This window comes from Crocodylus porosus, unplaced genomic scaffold (genome assembly GCF_001723895.1).
Source record: "Crocodylus porosus isolate Cpor-Errol unplaced genomic scaffold, CroPor_comp1, whole genome shotgun sequence".
NCBI classification, from domain to species: Eukaryota; Metazoa; Chordata; order Crocodylia; family Crocodylidae; genus Crocodylus; species Crocodylus porosus.
The window spans coordinates 88,942,300-88,964,819 of NW_017728918.1; the positions used below are offsets into that span (position 1 = coordinate 88,942,300).

General features: G+C 46.1%; 1 protein-coding gene across 5 annotated transcripts in view; it reads right to left on the reverse strand.

The window, feature by feature from the left end:
* CDK19 (cyclin dependent kinase 19) overlaps positions 1-22,520 on the reverse strand; it is a 211,018-nt gene that overhangs the window by 168,844 nt on the left and 19,654 nt on the right. For 2 of the 5 annotated variants that reach the window (XM_019537912.1, XM_019537906.1), the window contains exon 2: positions 2,564-2,625. The exons of 2 other annotated variants lie outside the window; for them this stretch is intronic. In XM_019537912.1, coding sequence (XP_019393457.1) covers positions 2,564-2,625 — 62 coding nt within the window. Of the gene's footprint in view, positions 1-2,563; positions 2,626-5,408; positions 5,506-22,520 lie in introns of those variants that run through there. One more of the 5 variants, XM_019537913.1, reaches the window with a different exon arrangement.

Below are 22,520 nucleotides of genomic sequence, written 5' to 3' on the forward strand. Positions count from 1 at the left end.
GAGAGCCCGGCCCAGGGGCGCCAGGCGGGTGATGAGCCCAGGGTGCCAGAGGGAGAGCACCAGAGGGGCAGGGGACCAGACAACGTCCCCCGGGACAGCTGCGAGGCTTGGGGCATGCTAAAGGGGAGGTTTAGAGGCACGCATTTGCCCATAAGGCTGGGGTGAGAGTACCCCCCCCACTTTGGAACGGAGGGGATACCATCAACGTGCCGTTAGGTGTAAGTAGGCAGCCTCCCATTCTGAACCTCAACAGCAAAGACGTGGCGGGCAAGTAGAGGGTGCCAGACCACCCTAATTGGCACGGCAAAGGGGCACTCGCGAGCTCACGGCCGCTCGCGGGGCCATCCTTGACAGCCTCTAAAAAGAATGCCTGAAGAAGTCAAGTCATTATCTTGCTGCTTTATCCCTGAAACTCCATATTTGTTACAATGGATACTGTAAGAAGTGCTAAGCAGTGGAGATAACAGAACGGAACACAAATTAGACTACACGACCCAGATGACGAACAGGAGGTGCTTAACAAGAGTAGCGTGTCTGGCATTAGCAGGGCAGCCCTCACCACACATTCATCGGGCTGCCACACACCCCAAGATAAGGAACTACATTCCAACCTTGATCCAGTAAAATCACAGTATTTGCATTACATACTTAACTATCCCTGTAAATGACAAAACTGTTTCTAAAGACATTAATTTTAATAGCAAAACAAGGCAGGAGTGCATCCTTAAGAAATTACAATGTTTCAAAAGACATTAAAATGCCTGAATCCAAAGATTAAAAGTATTATTCATACAAGTGGCCTAAAGCTCAGGTGCAAATGAAAATTTGAACAATCACAGAAAGAAGCCAGTGCAAAGAAATCAGAAAGGTAATGAAAAATAGAACACAAATGGAAAAAAATAGAATATTTTTGAAGTACAGAAGTAGTTCAGAAGAAAACAAGCCGCAAACACATTTAGAACATTATGCCTAAACACGTTCATGACTTGTGTTTGAAAGTACTGCACCCTTTCACCCAGTACAAATACTGTTTATAAGTAAAGCAGTAACAAGATAACTTCATTAAATGGTTAACCAGAACTGATCCACAAGATACAAGGTATGAACCCACAAGACAGAATTATTTTGGATAAAGAGATGATACAAAAATGAAATGAAGTGGAAAACAAAAGCGTAGCCTCTCATCTCTCAGCCTGTGGAACAGCAGTTCAAATGAACTAGCAAAAGGCTACCACTTGAGATGCGACAAAGCCCTATGACAAAGTACAGCCTGAGGAGCATGGCTATCTAGACTAGTTCCCTGGAGCCCTGGAAAGGGAGGAATCCTGTGCTCATGACAAGTGCTAGAGCAGCAGTTCTTAAACAGGGGTACACAACTCCTTGGGGGGCTGTAAACAGGTTTCAAGGGGTCTGCCTGGGCCAGTCCGGCCTGGTCCAGCCTGGGGAGGAGCTGTCTCAGACCCCAGGGCCGAGGCAAGTCCTAAGGAAGGGGAGGGGGCAGGCCCACCCACCCCAGCCTCCATCTTGCAGGTGGCGCTGCAGGTGGGCAGGTGAAGCTTCGCACTGCTCCAGCTCAGGCGAGTGGGGCCCCAGAGCTCCCCAATGCCAAGCCCCACCCACTGCATCCAAGACCATGCAGACAGAGCTGGAGAGCTGGGCCAGTCCTCTCCCACACAGGGAGCAGTGGCAGCTCCACAGGGGGACTCAGGAAGAAAAAGATCGAGAAGGCCATAAGATAGAGGGCCAAAAATGTCTGAGTAACTTTTGTGTATCGGAAGTATTCCCTCCAATGTGCAAGGAAGAAGGGCTGATGGATCCATGCAGTCGCAGGTATTCCAACCTGGCTCCAAATCTTCTATTGAATGGTGATAGGGGAAGAGCTCCGAAAAAGACATACTCCCGAGCAAACACGTAAGACGCATGCACTGGACTGCCTCGGCATTCTGGAACTTCACCACTGCTACTAGTGCAGCCTGTGGAGGTGGTGGCCAGATTTGTCACTAGCAGACTATCCTCCACCTTGGGTCTGGGTGGACTAAATGAACAGATGCAACAAAAGCTGTGACACATATTCCAATCAAATGCAATAGCCCCTATGATGCCTTCTGCTAAGAATTAAAAAGAAAAAGAGAGAGATGTGGCAGAAACGTTTAATTAACATACAGCAACTAATTAAGATGCTACTCCCAAGATATTCCTTTCCAGTCCTGAAATGAGTGTGGGAAGGAAATATCCCTTAGAGATGAAAGTAAGTACAAAGGGCATCTTTTTCATTCAGAATGGAGACAATGCACTGTACTTCACACTTTGTTCTTCTACTTCTGATCTTGCAAATAAGAAATTCTTACCACTCCAATTTTCAGGAAGAGGTGCTGGAAATGCTTCAGTTTAATTTATGTAAAACAGTTTTACCCAGAATTTGGATTACCAGTATGCCACTGTCTGTTTTATATAATTTAAATCTGCTACACATTGTTGTTTCCTTCTCTCTAAAATGCCACCATACAATGCCAGCCATCCCAGCACACATACAATGAAACCAGAAGGCAGAGCTCCTCTTTACCTTCTGCTGAATATTCTGCTATCTCCAAGGCTTGAAGTCCATACACGAAGCCCTTCTGGAATCTATGAACACAGCAGAAGTAAAAGGCAGAGAAGTTTATGTGGATTTAGAGGTCATACTTCTCAAAACACAACAATGCCAAATTCCTAAATGCTATGCATATTTTACTAATTTGTTCTCTAGTCAATTTATAGACTTATTGGTGCACTATAGTATAAGTCCATGCCCACAAGGTAACTACTAGAACTCAAACTAAATATTTTTTTTAAAAAAATCAAGTTCTGTTGAAAGGAGAGACAAAGTTCCCAATTCAGGCTACTGAAATTACTAAAGTAGAATTAATGTGTGTTGCAAATCCAGGTAATTACAAGTTACTTATATTTTTATATAACCAAAAGGGAAATCTTAAACATAAAACAACGGATCTGATTTTTTCAGAAGAAAATTGAGTTGAGTTAAACAAGTGACATATTAAAAATAATAAGACACAAGAAGTATATAGAAAAAATAAATGAAACAATGCTCCTGAAAACTAGGAAAGCACACATATATGTATGTTACCAGGAACAAAACATACATATGTGTTAACAGGAAAACTAATAACCTACTACTTCAGATTATAAACTAATAGGGAATGGTCAAAATTACTACAATATCTTATTAGAAAGACAATAATTGATTTTGTCTTCATTTTATAAAAATAAATTCAGGTATACTATCAGAGTAGATACTACCAACATAATAACCTTTCTGATTATTTGCCCAACAGTCATCAGTGTCTACAGACTCAACAGGGTAAGTGCTGCTAAAAGAAAAATCTTATTTGTTAACTCCTGCTGCAGACTATGAGTTGTTACTAAGTTCTTATATTCTGCACTTCTATAGAACCTCTTCAAAAGACCTTACAACATTCATGGTAGGACATACATATCCCTATTTTATGTATGGAGGGCAAAGTAGAAATGAGGTTAAATAATGTAGCAAGAAAACACAGTGACTTTGGTGTTAGCTGAATCCAAAATCTTTGTCATAAAATCATGAGTAACTGGAGTCAGGTCAGGGGGATGCCGGGATCTTTTTAAGGGTTGTCACTATTACTGGTACAAAAGGACTTTGCAGGTTATGCAAGGGACAGGTGTTTCTGGACTGCTCCAGTACCATTAGAAGCAGTTAAACCTTGCCCTCTTCCAGTTTTCCATTAACTTCTAAAATTAAGAGAGTTAGAGCAAATCTTCAGATCAGAAACATGCGCTGGTTGTTCATAAATACTTCAGACTGATCATATCTTCAGCAAGTTAAGATTTCCTATTGCTTCTTATTACAGAGGAGCCTATTAACTTCAGTTTTTTTCCCTATCTCTTGTAAATACCTCTACTTTAAGGTTTCATTCTCTTTTCCACTGAATCTCTACCACTATTACTACCAATCTTTTTAAAGAAAGTTCAAGGGACATATCAAAACTAAAAAGTTCTCATCATTACTAATAAAGCTGCTTCCAAGGAACTCTCAGGTGACAAAAGAGAGTAATTATATGCAAGTAAGCTTTCTTCAAATCTATTAATACCAACTCTCCTAATAGTCTGAGAAAAGACATTCATGTTCATAGAAGAGCTGTCCAATTTCTAAGCAGTCAAGGGCTGCATGACCCACAGGCCACACTAGCAGGAACCACATACCCCACACCACATCCATATGATACAGACCACTCCACCGCACTGCAGTACATGTCCACCTCCAACGCAGCACCCCATATGGATGACCCCCCGCATCATGCTGGCACCATCCCACCACTGCACTGCATGCTGCACAGCTCTGGCCTCACCCTAAGTGCCCTATAGTGTGTTATGCTGCACTAACCCTTGGAGCAAGTGCAGCACAGAGAACTGGAGGATGGAGGAGACTCCAAGGGCTGTTGAAGTCAGAACAGTAGAGGAAATTATATCAGGGTGGGAGCCCACAGGCTGCTATTTAATCCTTTGCAAGCCACCAATTAGATGGCCCTAATTTAGAGCTTCAAAAAGTATTCAGTTTCTTTTGGTCCAGACAAGATCTTGCCTTCCTGAAAGCAGGAACAATGCAGAGTTATACTTGGGCTTATGTCCTCCCAACACAGCAATATTAAAAGGTAACAAAAATTTGGGAAATCTTTCCTTTTGGGAAAATATATTGCACAAGAGATTTTGCTGCCCCTGGATGAGAAGCAGCCCTAGCAAAAGAAGGCACTTTCTATACCAAACATACCAGCAATTAGGTGGCAAAACAACTGACATATACAAAGTATCTTAAAAACAGACTGTTGTTAAAGGGCCAACTTCTCTGGCAGGCACACCACAAATTAAGCCCAGGCCCCCCCCCAAACACCACTCTGATCCCCTTCCCCTGCCCAACGTGCCACTCGGCTTTCTGCTTTGAGTTTGGTCTAGAGCTTGAGAACCTCTACTCTAGGCCAGTATGGCTATAGCATGGATACCTGGCAGATAATTTTACAGAACTGCTGAAAAGCCTGTAGCTAAAGATCATTAAAAAACATTAATTACTGGTAACAGTCCAGCTGTGACTAACTCACATAGCTAATCTTTTTTCCTCTCCAAAATATCCCTGGGATATAAACATAGGACAGTAGTCAAAAGGCTGACTATAAGCTAGAGGGATAAGCTTCATCTGGGGAAACCACAAACATTATGAATTTGTATTGCTTTTTTGTTTGTTTTACAAGAAACACCATGTCCTGAAGAGAAATTCTTCTGTAATCACTGACAATTTGCAAGAAAAACAAACTCTTACAGTAAAACCCCAGAGAAAGGACAAGGGCCCACAAAATTCTGCAAGATTGTTTTAATATTACCTTTGTGGTACACACATCAGGAAACTGTAGATACCAGCAAACTCTCCATGGCAGCAGTCAGAAACATTTTCAGGCAGTGGACTGAAATGATCCAGCTCAGGTGAGCAGGTGCTAGCACATGGCTACTGCTACCACACCCACCATTTCTCCCTGCCCTCCTGCCCACAACACAGCATGAGCTAAGCTCTCCACCACCCAACCACAGTGCAGCACGAAGTCCTCCAAGGCTGCCAAACATCCCAGCTATGCAGGCCAAATACAGCTACAGGCTAGAGGTTATAAACCCCACGTTCTGTGAACCATCTGCCCTTCCTGCTTCCCCAACTCAGCTGAAGTGCCTTCCAGTCTTCAGGGCTAGGGACAAGTTACACATAAACTGGTTTAAGTGATCAGAAACTGGTTTAAAACTGTAACAGAACAGAAGCTCTGTGCACATAAACTGGGTTCAAAATGGCTGAAACTGGTTTAAGATAAACCTGGTTGAAAGTAGTATCAGACTTAGCTGATTTAAGTCAAACCAATTTATGGAACTTCTGTCCCAGACCCCTTCCTGGTTCAAGTTAAATCACAGCCCCCAGCATCCTAGTATGTTTTGCAGCCCTGGGCTGTGCTGTCTGCTTGAGCAAAGCAGGGTTGGCCCTGCCCCCCACTCCCTGCAGGAACAGTGACAGCTGGCTAACAATGGGGTGGGGGTGGAAAACCCAGCTGGTGCAACCCCATCTGCCTGAAAGGGGTGAAGCAACCCCTGCCAGACTTCCCCCCCAACCCCCGGGAGTAGAGGTGGGGCAGGGGCAGGGGCTGGGGCCAGCAGGGGCAGGGACTCCATCCTGGGTCTGTCTGGCTTACTTCCCTGCTCTCTGTTCAAGGGGGGGGGGGGGGCATGGCCAGAGCCCACCCAGGCAGTGCCTCAGACAAAGGGCAGGCAGGGAGAGGGATTAAAAATTCCTGGTTTTCCTCTATCCCACAGGCAAAGGGACCCCAGCTGGGGTCTCCTGGCTTTCCTCCATGCTTGCCACTCTAGAAGCAAGGTGCCCATGCCCAAGACGGGAGATAGGGGAGTGTAATTCCCCTCCCTGCCCCCCCTTCACCTGACGTGCTGCCTGGGCCGGAGTCTGGCAATGGCTGGCTCCCCCTTCACCCTCCAGGCAGATCCCAGCTCTTGTCCCTGCAGGCCAGGATGGGGGTTTAAACCCCTCCTCAATCATACTCAGTGGCCTGCCAGGGCCTGGCCATTCCCCTCACCCCCAGGTCAGCTTCCTTTCAGCCTTGCGACTGCTGCAGAAGGGAAGGGAGGGCTTGTTCTAATGCTTGTAGCCTGAGCTACTGCAGGCCTCTGGCTGCATTTCTGGAATCAGAAGTGAATGTCTATTCACTTGCAAATCGGTTCAATCTATGTAGGTTAGACTAACCTGCAAAAATTGAATCAATTCAGACTTGGGCTTTTTGAGTGTCTGTATTTAGCCCAAATCACACAGTTAAGGGTAGTGTGCAAGCCTACAAAATAACATGGAGGCAAGTCTTGGTTAAACTGGCATGTAAACACAAACTGACTTCAGGTTACAAATCTGACTGATTAGGAACAAGAAAGATTAAGTAATCTACTCTGGCAGATGGGCACACTGCTTGTTTGTCCTACTTGAAAAAACACCACTAGGCAGAGACTGAAATGGAATCTGTCAGGTCTCATTTCATTCGTTCCAGTTAGGAAGGCCAGCTACCACTGCCAATGGACAATCTGGATATGATTTTTCCCTCCCAGTATAGAGAGATTCAGACATTAAATCATTTACAAAGTTGTATAACAGGCTTAAAAGTTACAAATGCACAATGGGTTAAAGCCTAGTAGATAAAGCTTTTTTAATATTAAAATTAAAACCAGAGCATAAGGCAGAAACAGGCAGTCATTTCAGCTGGAGTGTGGGTGGGAGTGGGGGCAATAGGGTATGTTGGGGGGTGTATATGTGGGTGTGTTGTGGGAGCAGGGTGTGGGTGTGTGGCATTTGTTGAGTGTGAGGTAGGGTGTGGGGACCACCCCACATGCTCTCCCCAATGGCGCACAGCTCCTGCTGCTAGCAGCAGCTGCACCAGCACGTGGCCAGGCTCATGCCCCACGTAGGCACTGCCACATAGTGGCGCACAGCTCTGGCCAGCGCTGCACATAGTGGCAAGGAGCACAGCCAGGCTAGCCTGCTTCTATCAAACAGGACTCTCCGCAGTGTACATGCAGCTGCCAGCACTCGCACACCACTAGGGAAAGCCCTGCGTGCTGGAGTAGGCTGCACCACTCCCACTTGTGCAGGTCCCAGGACTGCCAAGAAGCAGAGGGTTAAGTACTCCCCTCCACTTCTGGCAGAGCCCCAGGATCTGCATGGCAGGGAGCAGTGAAAGCAGTCAGCTCCAGCATGGGGGGCTTCGCCTGGTGATGCACGAGTGCCAGCAGCTGCATGATTGCCGTGGGGCGCCCCACACAAGAGAGGCAGGCTGGCTTGGCTGCACTCCTTGCCACCACATGCAGCGCTGGCCAGAGCTGCACGTTGCCAGGCACGGGGCATGAGCACTAGCTGCCTGCTGCTGCTGCTGACAGCAGGGTCTATGCACCACTGGGGGAAGTTTGTGGGGGATCCCCCCATCACACTCGCACTCTGACCACTCAAGCTCTGCACTCCTGCTGGCCCCCTGGGTACAGGCTCTGTGCTGATACCAGCCCCAAGCTCTGTGCTGCTGCCTAGCTGAAGCCCCCCTGCCACTTCCTACCTGGTGCCCAGAGCAAGCGAGCAGAAGACCAAGAAAGCCAAGCAGGTCCCCCGGCAGCTGCAACAATGGCAGCAGCAGCCCTGTCCAGAAGCTATGTGCTGGCTGGGCCAGACCCTTACACCCACATGGGCTGGGTGGGCTTCAGTCAGTTAGTGGGCATCCATGGGCCAAATGAAAGTACCTAGCAGGCCATATTTTGCCCCTGGCATAAGGGCATGTGGTTTTTTTCTATCTGGTTCTTTTTGTTACTCTTCTATATACTTTCAGTAGCTCACTCCCCTACTATGAACTACACTTACTTGTTGAGTCTAATATTAAAACAGAATTGAAGAACTTTTGTGGTAAGGTAAGGTAACTAGCCAGGCTGTGGAGGCAGGCACCCAGCACCAGGTCTCCTAAGCCCCATTCTGCCCCACCAGGCACAGAAGGGGAGGAAGAAATTCTCCTCCACTTCCATGTGGCAGCAGAGCAAAGCAGGGCTCAGGTGAGCTTTACTTTCTTAAAACAGCTGAAGAACAGCCTATGTAGTGCTGTTCAGTGGTAATCAGCCCCATGGAAGGCTTCCTCAGTCACAGGCATGGGAAAGCCTGCCCTGAAAAATGCCCAAAATTTGCTCCAGCAAGCCTGCAGCCTGCTTTTCCCCCTGCTGGAGACTGAATTACAGTGGCCCCTTGTAGCAAAAGCTTGGCTCTAATAAATCAATTAAATATTCTAAAAGAAGTAGAGTGGGGTGCGGTTTTTTGTCTGGTTGTTTTTTTGGGGGGGTTGTTTGTTTGTTGGGGGGTTGTGGTTTTTTTGCTGTTGTTTTTGTTTTGGGGGGGAGTTGTTTTGGGGTTGTGGGGTTTTTTGTTTTGTTTTGTTTTGTTTTGACACACAGATATGGCTTTACATTATAGATCACAAAGAAACAATGGTCTTTCAGGCACAGCACAAATCTTATAGCTTTACCCTTTCAGTTAAGAGCGATTGGCTGACAGATGTACTTTTCTCTTCCCTGGAAACTTTACTTAGAGCTTATTCAGGTAAGAGAGCACTAAACTTTCTTTAAGAGTGTAGTATAATAAAACAACCACTTAACCTCACAGTCTGAAATGGAATGCATGCTATACAATCTCTGTTCTCCCACAGAATATTTCTATTTGTATTTTCTGTATACTAAAAAAGGCATTTTATATTAAGGAAGTACAATAATTATACATGTTATACTCCAGATAAATCACTTATTGCATTATGTTTCAAGTTTGTTGGCTAAACAAATATTGGACAATAGATCACAATGGTCAATTCATACAAATACGCAACTTAACTTTCACACAAGCATGACAGACAAACATGGCCATTATCTTTTGTGATATGGTCACATTAGACATGAGGAAATATTGTGCCCCTTTCCAACCTTGTGCAAAAGTCCCCTTTGTCACATGCACTTATCCCTGCTCTCTAAAGAGAGTTCTCCAGGCAACTGTATGCAGAAGAAAGCTATGCTGAAGAATCACTCTAATCTTTCTATGGAGAGTAGTAGTAAGGTTGGAAAATCATTCCACCCATTCTACACAAACAGGCATCTACAAAGCAGCTGCCCAGGGCCAAAATAAAATAGAGGCAGAAAAAAACCCCTCTCTCCACAGTTCTCGTCAGGGACATGGAAATACCCCTGCATTCCAAATACTGTCCTGATAAAAGCAAAGTTAGCTTTACTTACAATCACTTCAATAACCAATTTACAAAGTTTATCAGGGAAGCTTTTAGTCTCATCTCAAACTTCAAAGCCACTCCTGTTTATATCCTTAAGTCTTCCTCTTTTTCAACAGCATGGTTTGGATGAAGTTTCACATTGGCACACTACAATATTTTGCCAGTGAACTCACAGGTTAACAGTAATGTAACTTGTACTGTGTCTTTCAGTTGAATAAACAGAACTTGAATTCAATAAAGTAAAAAGTCTAAATGCTAGCCCACCTTTGATGATTTATATGGCACCCTACTCCAGTTGAGATCTCTGTGCAGTGCTATAATACATGTTCATGCAAAAACATAGTAAACAATTTTTTCACTGACATAGAGAATGGACTTGAGAACAGCAGTGTGCACAACTGTCAATAACACACTAAAATCCAAAAGAAAATAAACAAAAAAAAATCATTTGGTAGCGCACAAGAAAGTTTATTGTAATAAAATGCAGTCTCAGATCAGCAATCACTTGGCAAATAAGTGGCTCTGTCTCTACTTCAGAGATATTTATCTTGCAGGAAGTCATTATCCTCTTCTTTTTTTTTTATACACATTTTCTTAAACATTTTCTTAACTAAGCTGATTTAGAAGATGAAAAACAAAAATGGTCTTGCATTTCCAAGCCTCCTTTATGCTTGTGGTTTTTGATCTGCGACAAACTGTGTATCATGCAGTTTCAAACACAATTAAGCATTTTAGACAAACAAATGGGCCAAAACCAAGCTCATTTCACATTCAGAGAATGAAGAAAATGTAAAATTTAAGCCAACAACAGTTGACAGTAAATAATTCATTTTAGGCGTCAAACAGCCAGCCCGCTGAGCCATTTCCTCCAGCCCACTGAACTACCAGGTATGGCAAGTGAGGCCTAACACAGAATGCAGGGCTGCTGGGTCCTGGTGGACACAGCCAACCAGCAACAGGAAGATGAGCAAGGGTTGTGTTGACACAGTGTCACACAGCCTGCCATACCATCACCACCCCCACTGCAGGAGCTGCTATCCCTGCTGATCCATGCCCTGGCTTGGATCCCCATGGTTCAGATCTAGCTCAGGACAGGAAGGACTGTTTGATACCTCTCATTTATGGGACTTCAGTAACCAAAATCAGCAGTATCCTTTTTACTCTAATGTCATAATTTAAAAGTCAAAGACAACTATAGCATTTCAAAAAGTCAAAGACAACTATAGCATTGCTTTCACACATCAACTATTTCAAAACTAAATACAATGATGGTCAGTGGAACAAGTGGTACTCTTCAATAAATCTAAACAAATAATGGATCACCATGTCTCTCTCTCAGGAGTTCTTTTCCAAAGAGAAGGTCTTCCTGAGGGGGACATACACTTGTGTTAGCCCTGAAGTATCAGATATTCTACAAATTAAAAACACATGTGAAAAAGCCTATATTATTCTCTGAAAGACACTAGGGGTTTGCAAAATGGGCCTTATTCAATTTGGATTCGGATTCGGCCTGAATCAGGGGCAGTGATTCAATTAGTCGATTCGAATCGCTGTCCCGATTCTGAATCTGAAGATTCAATACTGATTCGGAGAATCAGCGATTTGGACGTAGACTCAGCTTTAAATGTTTTCTCTACATACCTTGGGGTACCAGCACAGCCCATGAACGCTGATACTGGGGCGGGTGGAGTGTCCCACAGGAGTGTGGGGAAGTCTACCGCATGCTCAGTGGCAGCCCGCCGTGTGCTCGGTGGCAAACCTGGAGATAAACGAAAAGTACTTCTGCGTTTGCTGGGGAGCACATGGGAGGCCCGCTCAGCAATCAGCCACAAGGAGACCTCCGGTCGCCCCCTCAGACCCAAGAGGCACCAGTCACTGAGCCGGGAGGGCACGGGGGGGGGGGGGTTCCCTCATGTGCTCTCCAGAGGACTCGGAAGTGGACCAGAAGTGCTTCTGGTCCACTTCTGGGTCCGCTGCCAAGCACAATGGGGAGCCCCCACTTCTGTAGGACACTCCATCTACCAGCATCACAGCATTCACGAGCCACCTGCTACCTAGAGGCATGTAGAAAAAAACATTTAAAGCTGTATGTCCGAATCACCAAATCTTTCCAAATCGATTTGGAGGGTTCCGATTCAGGTGTTGCCACCCACCCCACACAGCTAAGCTCACCCCACCACCAGCTCAGCCCCTCCCCCCCACAAGGAAGAGGCTGGCACAGCCCCTGGCCAAGCCCACAGCAGGCAGCCCACCCTTACCCCACACAAATCTGGGGGGGAGGGGGAAGACACAAAGCTCCCCCGGGGATGCGTGCAACAGTAAGGAACCACCCATCTCCCTCCCCACTGACCTGGAAAAGCTACACATGGCTCTGTCCTGATCCCAGCCCCAGGGTCACATTCACTGTTCTGGCTGGTCAACACCTGCCCCACTCCCTCCCTCAATATGGGAACCTTGATCTGAACCTTGAATCCATGCCCTCCCCCCCCCGACATACTAGCTGGACACTGTTCTCTTAAGTTGCCAGGCTGCTGCATTCCTGGCCATGTGCATGCTGCAGCTGCGTGTATGCACATGGTATTTATTGGTGACATTATTAGCTATGCCAGCCAAAAAAGGCCGATGACCAATAACATTAGTTTTCCTTTTATAGTTTCATAGTTGGTAGGGTCAGAAGGGACCTAAGAAGATCATCAAGTCATGATGGGAAAGGATACTGGGTTCAAACAACTCTGGCAAGGTGTTCATCCAGCCTCCCCTTAAAGACCCCCAGGGTAGGAGACAGCACCACTTCTCTTGGAAGTTGCTTCCAGATCCTAGCCGACCTGACAGTGAAGTACCGTCTCCTGATATCTAGCCTTAATCTACCTTCTGCCAGCTCGTGACTGTTATTTCTCGTCACTCCTGGTAGCGATCGGGGAACAGGGACTCCCCCAGTGCCTGCTGGTCCCCCCTGACCAGTTTGTAAAAGGCCACTACATCCCCCCTCAGCCTTCTCTTGTGGAGGCTGAACAGGTTCAGGTCCCGTAGCCTCTCCTCATAGGGCCTGCCCTGCTGCCCCCATATCATGCGAGTGGCCTTCCTCTGGACCCGCTCCATGCTGTCCACATCCCTCCTGAAGTGTGGCGCCCAGAACTGGACCCAGTACTCCAACTGCAGCCTGACCAGTGTCACATAGAGGGGGAGTATCACCTCCTTGGATCTGCTTCCTGACTGCATCCCCATACTGCCGGCCCATGTTGACCTTGGCATCAATGATGACTCCTAGATCCTTCTCAGCCTCTGCACTGACGAGAAGCAATTTCCCCAGCCTGTAGGTATGGTGCTGGCTCTTCCTCCCCAGGTGCATCACCTTGCACTTGTCAGTGTTGAAACCCATCCTGTTCTCATCCACCCACCCCTGTAACCTGTCCAGGTCCGATTGCAGCCTATTCCTCCTTTCTAGCACGCCTACTTCCCCCCACATCTTAGTGCTGTCCGTGAATTTGAACAGGGTGCTTTTTACCTCCTCGTCCAAGTCACTGGTGATGTTGAACAGCGCAGGCCCAAAGACCGAGCCCTGCGGAACCCCACTGCCCACATCCCTCCAGGTCAAATAAGACCCATCCACCACCACTCTCTGGGTGTGGTCCTCCAGCCAGTTAGTGACCCATTTGACTGTGTAGGTGTCAACGCCAGTCTCCTAGTTTTTTAAGGAGAATGGGGTAGAGTCAGTGTGTCGAAGGCCTTCCTAAAGTCCAGAAAGACTATGTCCACTGCTATCCCACCCCTGCGTCTAAGGATTTCATGACGTGGTCATAGAAGGTCACCAGGTTGGTCTGACAGGACCTGCCTCTAATGAACCCATGTTGAGTGCCCCTAAGCATAATCTCTCCTGCTGGCCCCTCACAGACATGCGCCAGAATAATTCTCTCAAAAAGCTTACCCAGGATCAAGGTAAGACTGACTGGCCTGTAGTTTCCTGGGTCCTCCTTCCTCCCTTTTTTGAAAATGGGAACCACATTGGCCCTTTTCCAGTCCATACCAGAGCACCGTGAGTGCTCATAAAGCCGTGCCAGGGGTCCCGCAATGACCTCTGCCAATTCCCTCAGCACTCTGGGGTAGAGATCGTCCGGACCAGCTGATTTAAATATCTCCAGTCCCTCCAAAAATTCCCTGACTAGGTCCTCACTGACCCTAGGCTGGGGGGAAAAGTGGGGGAACAATCTAGTCCCCGCTCAGAAAAATGGAGGCAAATAAATTGTTAAATAAGTTAGCTTTGCTGCCTGGTACAATGACCAGATTTCCCAGCGTGTCTTGCAGAGGCCCCACGTTACCCAGTACCTTTTTTTTGTTGTTGTTGTTTTTTTACTTCCTATGTATTTAAAAAAGGACTTCTTGTTGTCCTTGATCTGGGTAGCTAGTCCCAGGTCCATCTCTGCCTTGGCCTTCCTAACCACCCCCCTACAGCCCTGAGCAACCACGGTATAGTCCTCCCTGGTGATGGCCCCTCCCTTCCATTGGGTGTATGCCTCCTTTTTAGCTAGGAGATGTGCCTGGTGCTAATCCAATATGACACTGATATATTGGTGCATCTCTATCGTTAACCAATCCAAACTACTGATACTTACAGTTTCTTGGCTGGACACTATGATATCTCAAGAGGTTCTCAGTGAAGATCAAACTATACACTTATTGGAAAAAAAACCACAGAAATAAATTTTGAAGAAATGAGAGATCTGTGCGATTTTAGAACAGTATTACTTGTAGCAATGGACTAATCAAGAGACATTATCTAAGTGGTACCAAAAGAGCCATTATGTCACTGGACCAGAATTATTTCCCTTTAATGCATATCTTATCCTAGTCACATTAAATTAAATTCTTATCTTTTTAGTATAAACAGAAAAATAACCCTCCATTATTAAATACAAGGATTTGGAATGGAAAAACCTGCCAAAGATGATTATTAGTGTACCTCTATATTCTTACATTTAGGGAAACTAAGCCTCATTTACTCTAGAAGTCTTGAATATTCTTCCCTGGGGCATTCCAAAGATATCCATGGGACAATTAATTCTCTGGAAATTCTGCTTCTTTAAAGTACTTAATGAATTCTCACTCTTGGATCTCAAGCCTCCAGAGCAGTGGTTCTAAACTCAAGGCGCCTTTCAGAAAGTGCCAGCTGTTAGCTTTCACTCATTTGTTGACCATGTACAGGCAACCCCCGCTTAATGCTCATTTTTTCAGGAACCAATTAAGAGCGCTAAGTGAAATGAGCATTAAGCAAAACCAAAAGTATACAACAACCCAAGATTTCACTGATTTCACTTAGCGCTTAGAGAGTTTCATTATAATGCTCTCCATCTTGGGTCATTAAAAACACTTGTGGTCATCAAATACTTTCAGTTTTGCTTAATGCTCATTTCGCTTAATATTTTTTTTTTCAGGAACCAATTAAGAACGCTAAGCAAGGGTTGCCTGTATAACCAAGCCCTTCTAAAACACATGCCATCATAAACAACCAACAGAAGTGGAAAAAAACCAAAAAACAACTTATCCCTATCTAACCCGCATATTGCCTTTGTTAGAGCTATAACATCTATACAGCACAACATTTTGGATCTTTCTTTGCCACCTTGCTGGTGACCCAAATCTGCCACTCTAGGGCAGGGGAGGTGTAGGTCACCCCCCAAAAAGCCACCAACTGACACATCTCCATAGCCTAGGAAACCTAACCCATCTCTATTTGCAAAGAAAATTAAGCACTAAGACTAAATATAATAACCATGCTGAAGAAAGAGGAATTCAGAGAATAAATGAACAGACTAAGTGCCAGTTATTTATCTCCTATCTTTTCCCAGTTAAGACTTCATTCAGAGCAGGTTGGACTGGCAAACCTCCTTACTTCAAAACAATTTTCAGATAAGGCACACAAATTGTCTTATTCTAATTTGTAGTAAAGCCCATGGCTCCATAACATTATCATCTCAGTGTCAGGCTTGCCCTTTTTTTGTATCTTTACAAAAAACCGAGTAAATAACTGCACTGGCTGTTTCAGTGAGAAACACCCATCTATTACAACTAACATCAAAAGATAATGGGATGCCCAGTAGGTTTGTGTGAGTCGGCAGCAATCCAGTCCGGCTTCAGATGGCAGTGATCTGATCTGGAGCTCCAAACCAGGTTTCCACCTTGATCCAGCCGAAGCGGCTCCAAAGCTTTGGAACCCCCTCGGAGATCTGGCCATAGGGTATAATGGGGAATCAATTAAATATCTATAACTTTGTTGTTTTTGTCTAATTTGGATGAAATTTGCAGGGATGGTAGCCTCTGCTAAGAGCATGAAACCTGCCAAGTTTCAAGAAGATCAATGCAGGGGTTTGGGAGGAACTGCACCTCAAGCTGTGAACAAGAAAAACTCATGACATGGGTGACACTGTGTATGTTACACAGTCCCACAAGCACCCATGTCACGAGTTTTGCCTGTCAGCAGATAGGGGTGCAGGGCCCCAGAGCCCCCCCGCACCAATCTCCTTGACAGGTGGCAGGCTTCCTGGCTGCAGCAGGGGCCACCATCCCTGCAGCTGTCACCCTGCTGCGCCTGAACACTCACATTGCCATCCACTGCACGAGTTTTGCTTGTCCACAGCTTGAGGGGCAGTTCCCCCCAAACCCCTGCACCAATCTTATTGAAACCTGGCAGGCTTTGTGGCATCACCAGGAGCTACCATCCCTGCAGTTTTGACCCCCCCTGTGTTGTAACACAAATGTGACAGGAGTGTTGATTTCAAGAATTTGGGGTGTGGTTCCCCCCAAACCCCTGCACCACATTTCTTGAAACTTGGCAGACTTCATGCTCTCTACAGAGTCTACCACCCCTGAAAATTTCATCCAAATTGGACAAAAAACAACAAAGTTATAGATATTTTATTGTTTCCCCTTTATACCCTATGGCCGCATCTCCGAGGCAGCTCTGAAGCACTTCAGCAGCTCTGAGCCGCTTCAGGAAGCCTAACAAGGCCAGCGCTTTGACCCAGACATGCTGCTTCAGACCCTTAAGCGTCCAAAGCTTCTCTGGATCCGAAGCTCTGACTGAAGCCTCGCACAGCCCTAATGCCCAGCTTGTTTAAATTTGTACAGAGTATTTATAGATGACCAGGTGGCTGCTTTACAGATTTCTTTGTGATTTTCTGACAATGAATCTACCACAGCTATGCAGGAGTGAGCTGAAATAATGAACCTGGAGTTGCACTTTTACTTCCCTGCTTCTTGTAGCTGATATATTTTAGCCTTCTGCTAACAGAAGGTTCTGAACTTATTTCTGCTAGACATTAGATAATAAAAATACATACAAAAGGTTTGCCTTCCTGAACTGAGCTGTGGCATGAGTAAAGGTGTGTATACACACATACTTTAAAGGCTCTGCTACCATCTCTTTGGGTTACAGTAGAGCTACACAGAAGACTGAAGGACACTTTCCTATTCCCCTTAATGCTTAGAGTTAATTTAAAACTTGATGATGGAGCTGATTCCACATGCCAAGTTCCAAGCATCTCAGTATGGAAAATGTAGTACTAAGCTCCCAAGAAAAAAAGCCTATTATTTCAGACGATATTTAAACTAAAATGATAAATAATTTGATGCATTAGTAAATCAATATTTATTAGTAAGGAGGTATCTTAATAAGTGTTTAATATGGAACCTTTAAAATTGGATTAGACCCCATAAGAAAACAATGCATTTCAAGAGGATGCAGAAGAGTTCCTTCCCTCAAAATGAAATCCATCATCTTAGTGCACTAATGCTATCAAATAAGCAGAGACAAATGGAGTATCTACATTGCCAGCCTTAGCTTCAGTCAGTATTGAAGAAATGTGATAATCTGCCATACTAATATAGATACAGTTAACCTGGGGAAAAACCTCAACCAGACCTATAATATATGGAAAGAGACAGATTCTCCTCCCTCCCCCCATAAGCTAACAGCAGATATTATCTCTCTTCTGAATTCTGGCATAAGAGGCTCTACTAAAAAGCCAAGAAGCTAGGCTGTATCTGCCATCTGATGTATGATTAGACTTTTCCATCTGCTTGATGGAAAGCAGGTGATCTGTTCCCTGCAACTGAAAATGCAGAAGAAAGTCTGGTGGTTTTTCAGTACTGGAGCTACATCTCGACTTGTATGCACAGAAAGTTCTGGTCTTCCTCTGAGGCTGTATACATAAGAGACCAAATATCAGAAACCCTACAATGAGAGACTGCGGGACCTGAACCTGTTCAGCCTTCACAAGAGAAGGCTGAGGGGGGACCTGGTGACAGTCCACAAACTCAATAGGGGGGACCAGAAGGGTTTGGGAGAGACCTCATTTCCCCTAGCGCCCCCTGGCATAACAAGGAATAACAGCCACAAGTTGTTGGAGAGGAGGTTTAGATAAGACATGCGTAAGAACTACTTCACAGTTAGGGCGGCTAGGATCTGGAACCAACTTCCAAGGGAAGTGGTGCTGGCTCCTATCCTGGGGGGTTTTAAGAGAAGACTAGATGCCTGGGATCATTTGAGCCCAGTATTTTCTCCTGCCCAGGCAGGGGATCGGACCTGAAGATCTACAAGGTCCCTTCCGACCCTACTTCTATGATGTGTCTACCTCAGTAGTAGTAGTAAAACATTCTTTTTTAAATAAAGATTGAGAAGAAACTCATTCTGCCAGAAAGAATGAAACATGAAAGAGAGTTTCAAGGATGCATTTCCAAACTCAACAGATAGTAAGAAAAGAAAAAACTCCAGTAGTGCAAGGGAGAATCTGCATACGTCTGCTTTGTAAGGCAGGTCGTATAAGACCAAGAAAGACCAAATCAGATGTTCATCCCAAAGAAGGAATGCTTTGGGAATACACTCAAGCCCATGAAGGTTATGTAGCAAGTACCTTCTGGCCATATAACTAGAGAAGTTCAGACTAGAAATAAAAAACAATTTTAAACAGCAAGGAATCACTGGACCAACAGCTGCTGTGAATTCTCCATCACTTGACAGTTTTTAAATTAAGAAAATATTTTTCATAGAGATTTGTTCATTCAATAAGGAATTAATTCAGGGAATGTTCATGGTCTGTGTAATAGAGGAGGTCAGACTAAATGATTACAATAGTCCCTTATGCATTATAATCTACCAATTTATTATTAAAACATCTGTGGTACACAATTAAATTTGCTCTCCCTCCAACAGCCTTTACATTAAGGTTCTCATTATGTGGGTCAAGTTAGTAAGAAGTTGAAATCAACAACAGTACTCGGTGAATTGTATGAAACTATTCAAAATACTTATGGTTTTGCAGCCTAGGACTGGAGGCCAGGAAAGCGTAGTTTCACTGGCTTCCAGCACAAGCCAGCACGATTAGCAAATATTAAGTGAAAGAAAGAAAGGGCAGAAAGGGAATTACAGAAGGCTCAGTAGGAAAAGCTGGCAACTCCATTCCAACACCTGACTTATTGAAGCTGGAGGACATTTGTACTAGTAACTCCAAGCGATTGAAACTAAATTATTTAAGATGCAGCTACCAAAGTCTTGCAAGCTACCCAGAAGCATGACAATTTTACCAAAGTGTGGGGTGCAAAGGCCCAAAAGGAATAATATCCACTTCTGCAAAAGTGTAACACAAGACCATTTCCACAGGAAGACACCCTCCTATTTCACATTTAGCTTGCAGACCTTTTGGTACACTTTTTTGTTACTTAAATACTATGTTTTATTTGGGAGGACTGGCTGAAGAGCTCCTGCAGGAGCAAAACCACCTACAGAACTCAGCTGGCTGGGCAACCCACTTACACCGTCCTTACCAAGCAGCACATAATTCCATCTCTTCCTAAAACGGAAAGTGAAATTTACATACACTTACTGAACCTGGCTGATAACTAGATATGGACAGGAAAAAAGCGAGGAGTAAACTGACAGCTCAGGCATACCAAACACACCAATACTAAAGACCTTAATTGGACTTAATTCAAGTAAGACACCCAAAAATGATATGCTTGAATTAACATTAGAAGTGCGACAGTTTAAGAAATCCTTCATAGAATCATAGAAGTAGGGTCGGAAGGGACCTTGCAGCTCTTCAAGCCCAACCCCCAGCTTGGGCGGGAGAAAAAGACTGGACTCAGATGAGTCCAGCCAGGTAGTCATCAAGCCTCTTCATAAAGATCCCCAGGGTAGGAGCCAGCACCACTTCCCTAGGAAGTTGGTTCCAGCTCCTAGCCGCCCTAACTGTGAAGTAGTTCTTGCGGATGTCTAATCTAAATCTACTCTCTAATAACTTCTGTCTATTGTTCCTTGTCATGCCAGGAGGTGATAGGGGAAACAGCGTCTCCCCTAAACCCTTCTGGTCCCCCCCTAGTGAGTTTATAGACAGTCAGGTTTAGGTCTCACCGTCTTTCAATGTAGGGTCTGCCCTGTAGTCCCCGGATCATGCGTGTGGCCCTCCTCTGGACCCTTTCAATGTTGTCCACATCCCTCCTGAAATGGAGCGCACAGAACTGGACACAGTACTCCAGCTGTGGCCTGACCAGCACCACATAGAGGGGGAGGATCACCTCCCTGGCTCTACCTGAGATGCACCTGTGGATGCACGACAAGGTGCGGTTAGCCCTGTCAACCGAGACCTCACATTGTCGGCCCGTGTTCATCTTGGAGTCAATAATGAATTCCACTTGCACATATGAACCCTCCACCCAGACAAAGCCCATGGCGGGGCTGGTTTCCTCCCACCCCCTGGCCTGTGGGAGTTGCCCAGGAGACCGGGGGGGCAGGGATTGGGGACCCCCACACCTGTCCTGCAGGCACCTGCCTTAGCGCCCTGGAGGTGCAGGTGAGGGAGCTCCAAGAGGAGTTTAGCAGGCTGAGGGGAATCAGGGAAGCGGAGGATGAAATTGACAGCTATTTCCTTTCCCTGCAGGGCCACACACCCAAGGAAGAAGCACCTTGGGAAGTGCCCTCCACTGCAGAGTGGCAGATGGTCACCTCCAGAACCAGGGCTGCTCGCAACACAACAGTACCACTTCCTCCACTTCAGCTGGAGAACAGGTACAAGGCCCAGGCAACTCTGGAGGAGAAGGAAGGAGAGGAGGCAACTCCACACTCTCCATGAACCGAGCAAGCTGAAGGAGCTAAGCAGTCCTGGAGGAAAAAGTGTCGAGTGACCGTCATAGGTGACTCCATCCTGAGAGGTAAAGAAGGCCCCATCTGTCACCAGGACCCCTCAACACGCAACGTCTACTGCCTACCCAAAGCAAAGATTCAGGATGTGAAGGGGATGATCCAAGCCATGATCCAGCCCACCGATTACTACTCCATGGTCTAATCCTTGTGGATACTAATGATGCAGCCAGGAGAAGCCCTGATCACCTGATGGCGGACTACTACACTCTGGGGGGCATGCTGAAGGAGGTAGGCGCACAGGTGGTTCTCTCTTCTGTCCTACCAGTGAGTGGACACAGAAGATGGCATGCAATGTGCATCGCAGACACCAACTGGCAGCTTCGGGAATGGTGTCTCAAGGTGGGCTTTGGCCTCCTCGACAACGACCCACACATCATGACAAGAGATATGCTCGGATGGGATGGGCTCCACCTTTCCCCTTAAGGTAAGCGTGTGTTTTCTTCTAGGTTGGCAGATCTCCTCCGGCGGGCTTTAAACTAGGCTCGCTGGGGGAAGGGGAAGACGAGGGCAGAGGAAGCCTAGGACTGCCAAACCAAGCAACACCCACAAGTGCACCCCAGCCTACACCGACGAGCAGAACATATACACAGGTAAGCAACAGGGGCCAGGGCAATGCTGCAAGTAGGGGGCCAGTGCACACATCCTCAGGAGGCCTCAAATGCCTTTACACAAATGCTTGTAGTACGGGAAACAAGCAAGAGGAACTTACCCTCCTGCTAGCTGACACCAACCCAGACATAGTGGAGCTCACTGAAACGTGGTGGGACCCAATGCATTACTGGGCGGTGAATATCAAGGCCTATACACTGTACGGGAGGGATAGGACAGGGAGGAAAGGTGGGGGCATGGAATACACATCCTCATCAATTAGCAAAGAGTCAGAGGAGGGGCACACTGAAGTGCTCTGGGTTAGAATTCAAGGCAGTCAAGGGGAAACAGATTTAACAGCGGGGGTCTACTACAGACCACCCAACCAAGGGGAAGAGCTAGACCAGGAATTCTTAAGTCAGCTCATGGAGGTAGTTAGGTCAAAGGACATGGTCATCGTGGGGGACCTGAACTTTCCAGACATCTGCTGGGAAGAGCAGTCAGCCAGGTCTGACCGCTCGCGTAGGTTCCTAGCCCAAATGCAGGACCTCCATCTAATCCAGGAGGTGCACAGCCCCACCAGGGGAAGACGCATCGTTGGACCTGGTGCTGGCCACTGGTGATGACCTGGTGAGGGGGCTGCAGGTGTTGACCACCTGGGCGACAGTGATCACTGCCTGCCGGAATTCACCAGCCAGTGCAAGGTGGCAAAGGCCTGCAGCAAGGCAGCAGCCCTAGACTTCAGGAGAGTGGACTTCAATGAGCTAAGGAGAATAGCCGGAGAAGCACTGAGGTCCCAGAGGGGAGGGGTGGGGAGACAGGTGTCCAAGAAGAGTGGTCGCTCCTTAAGGAGACAATCCTCCAAGGCCAAAGGGCAGTAATCC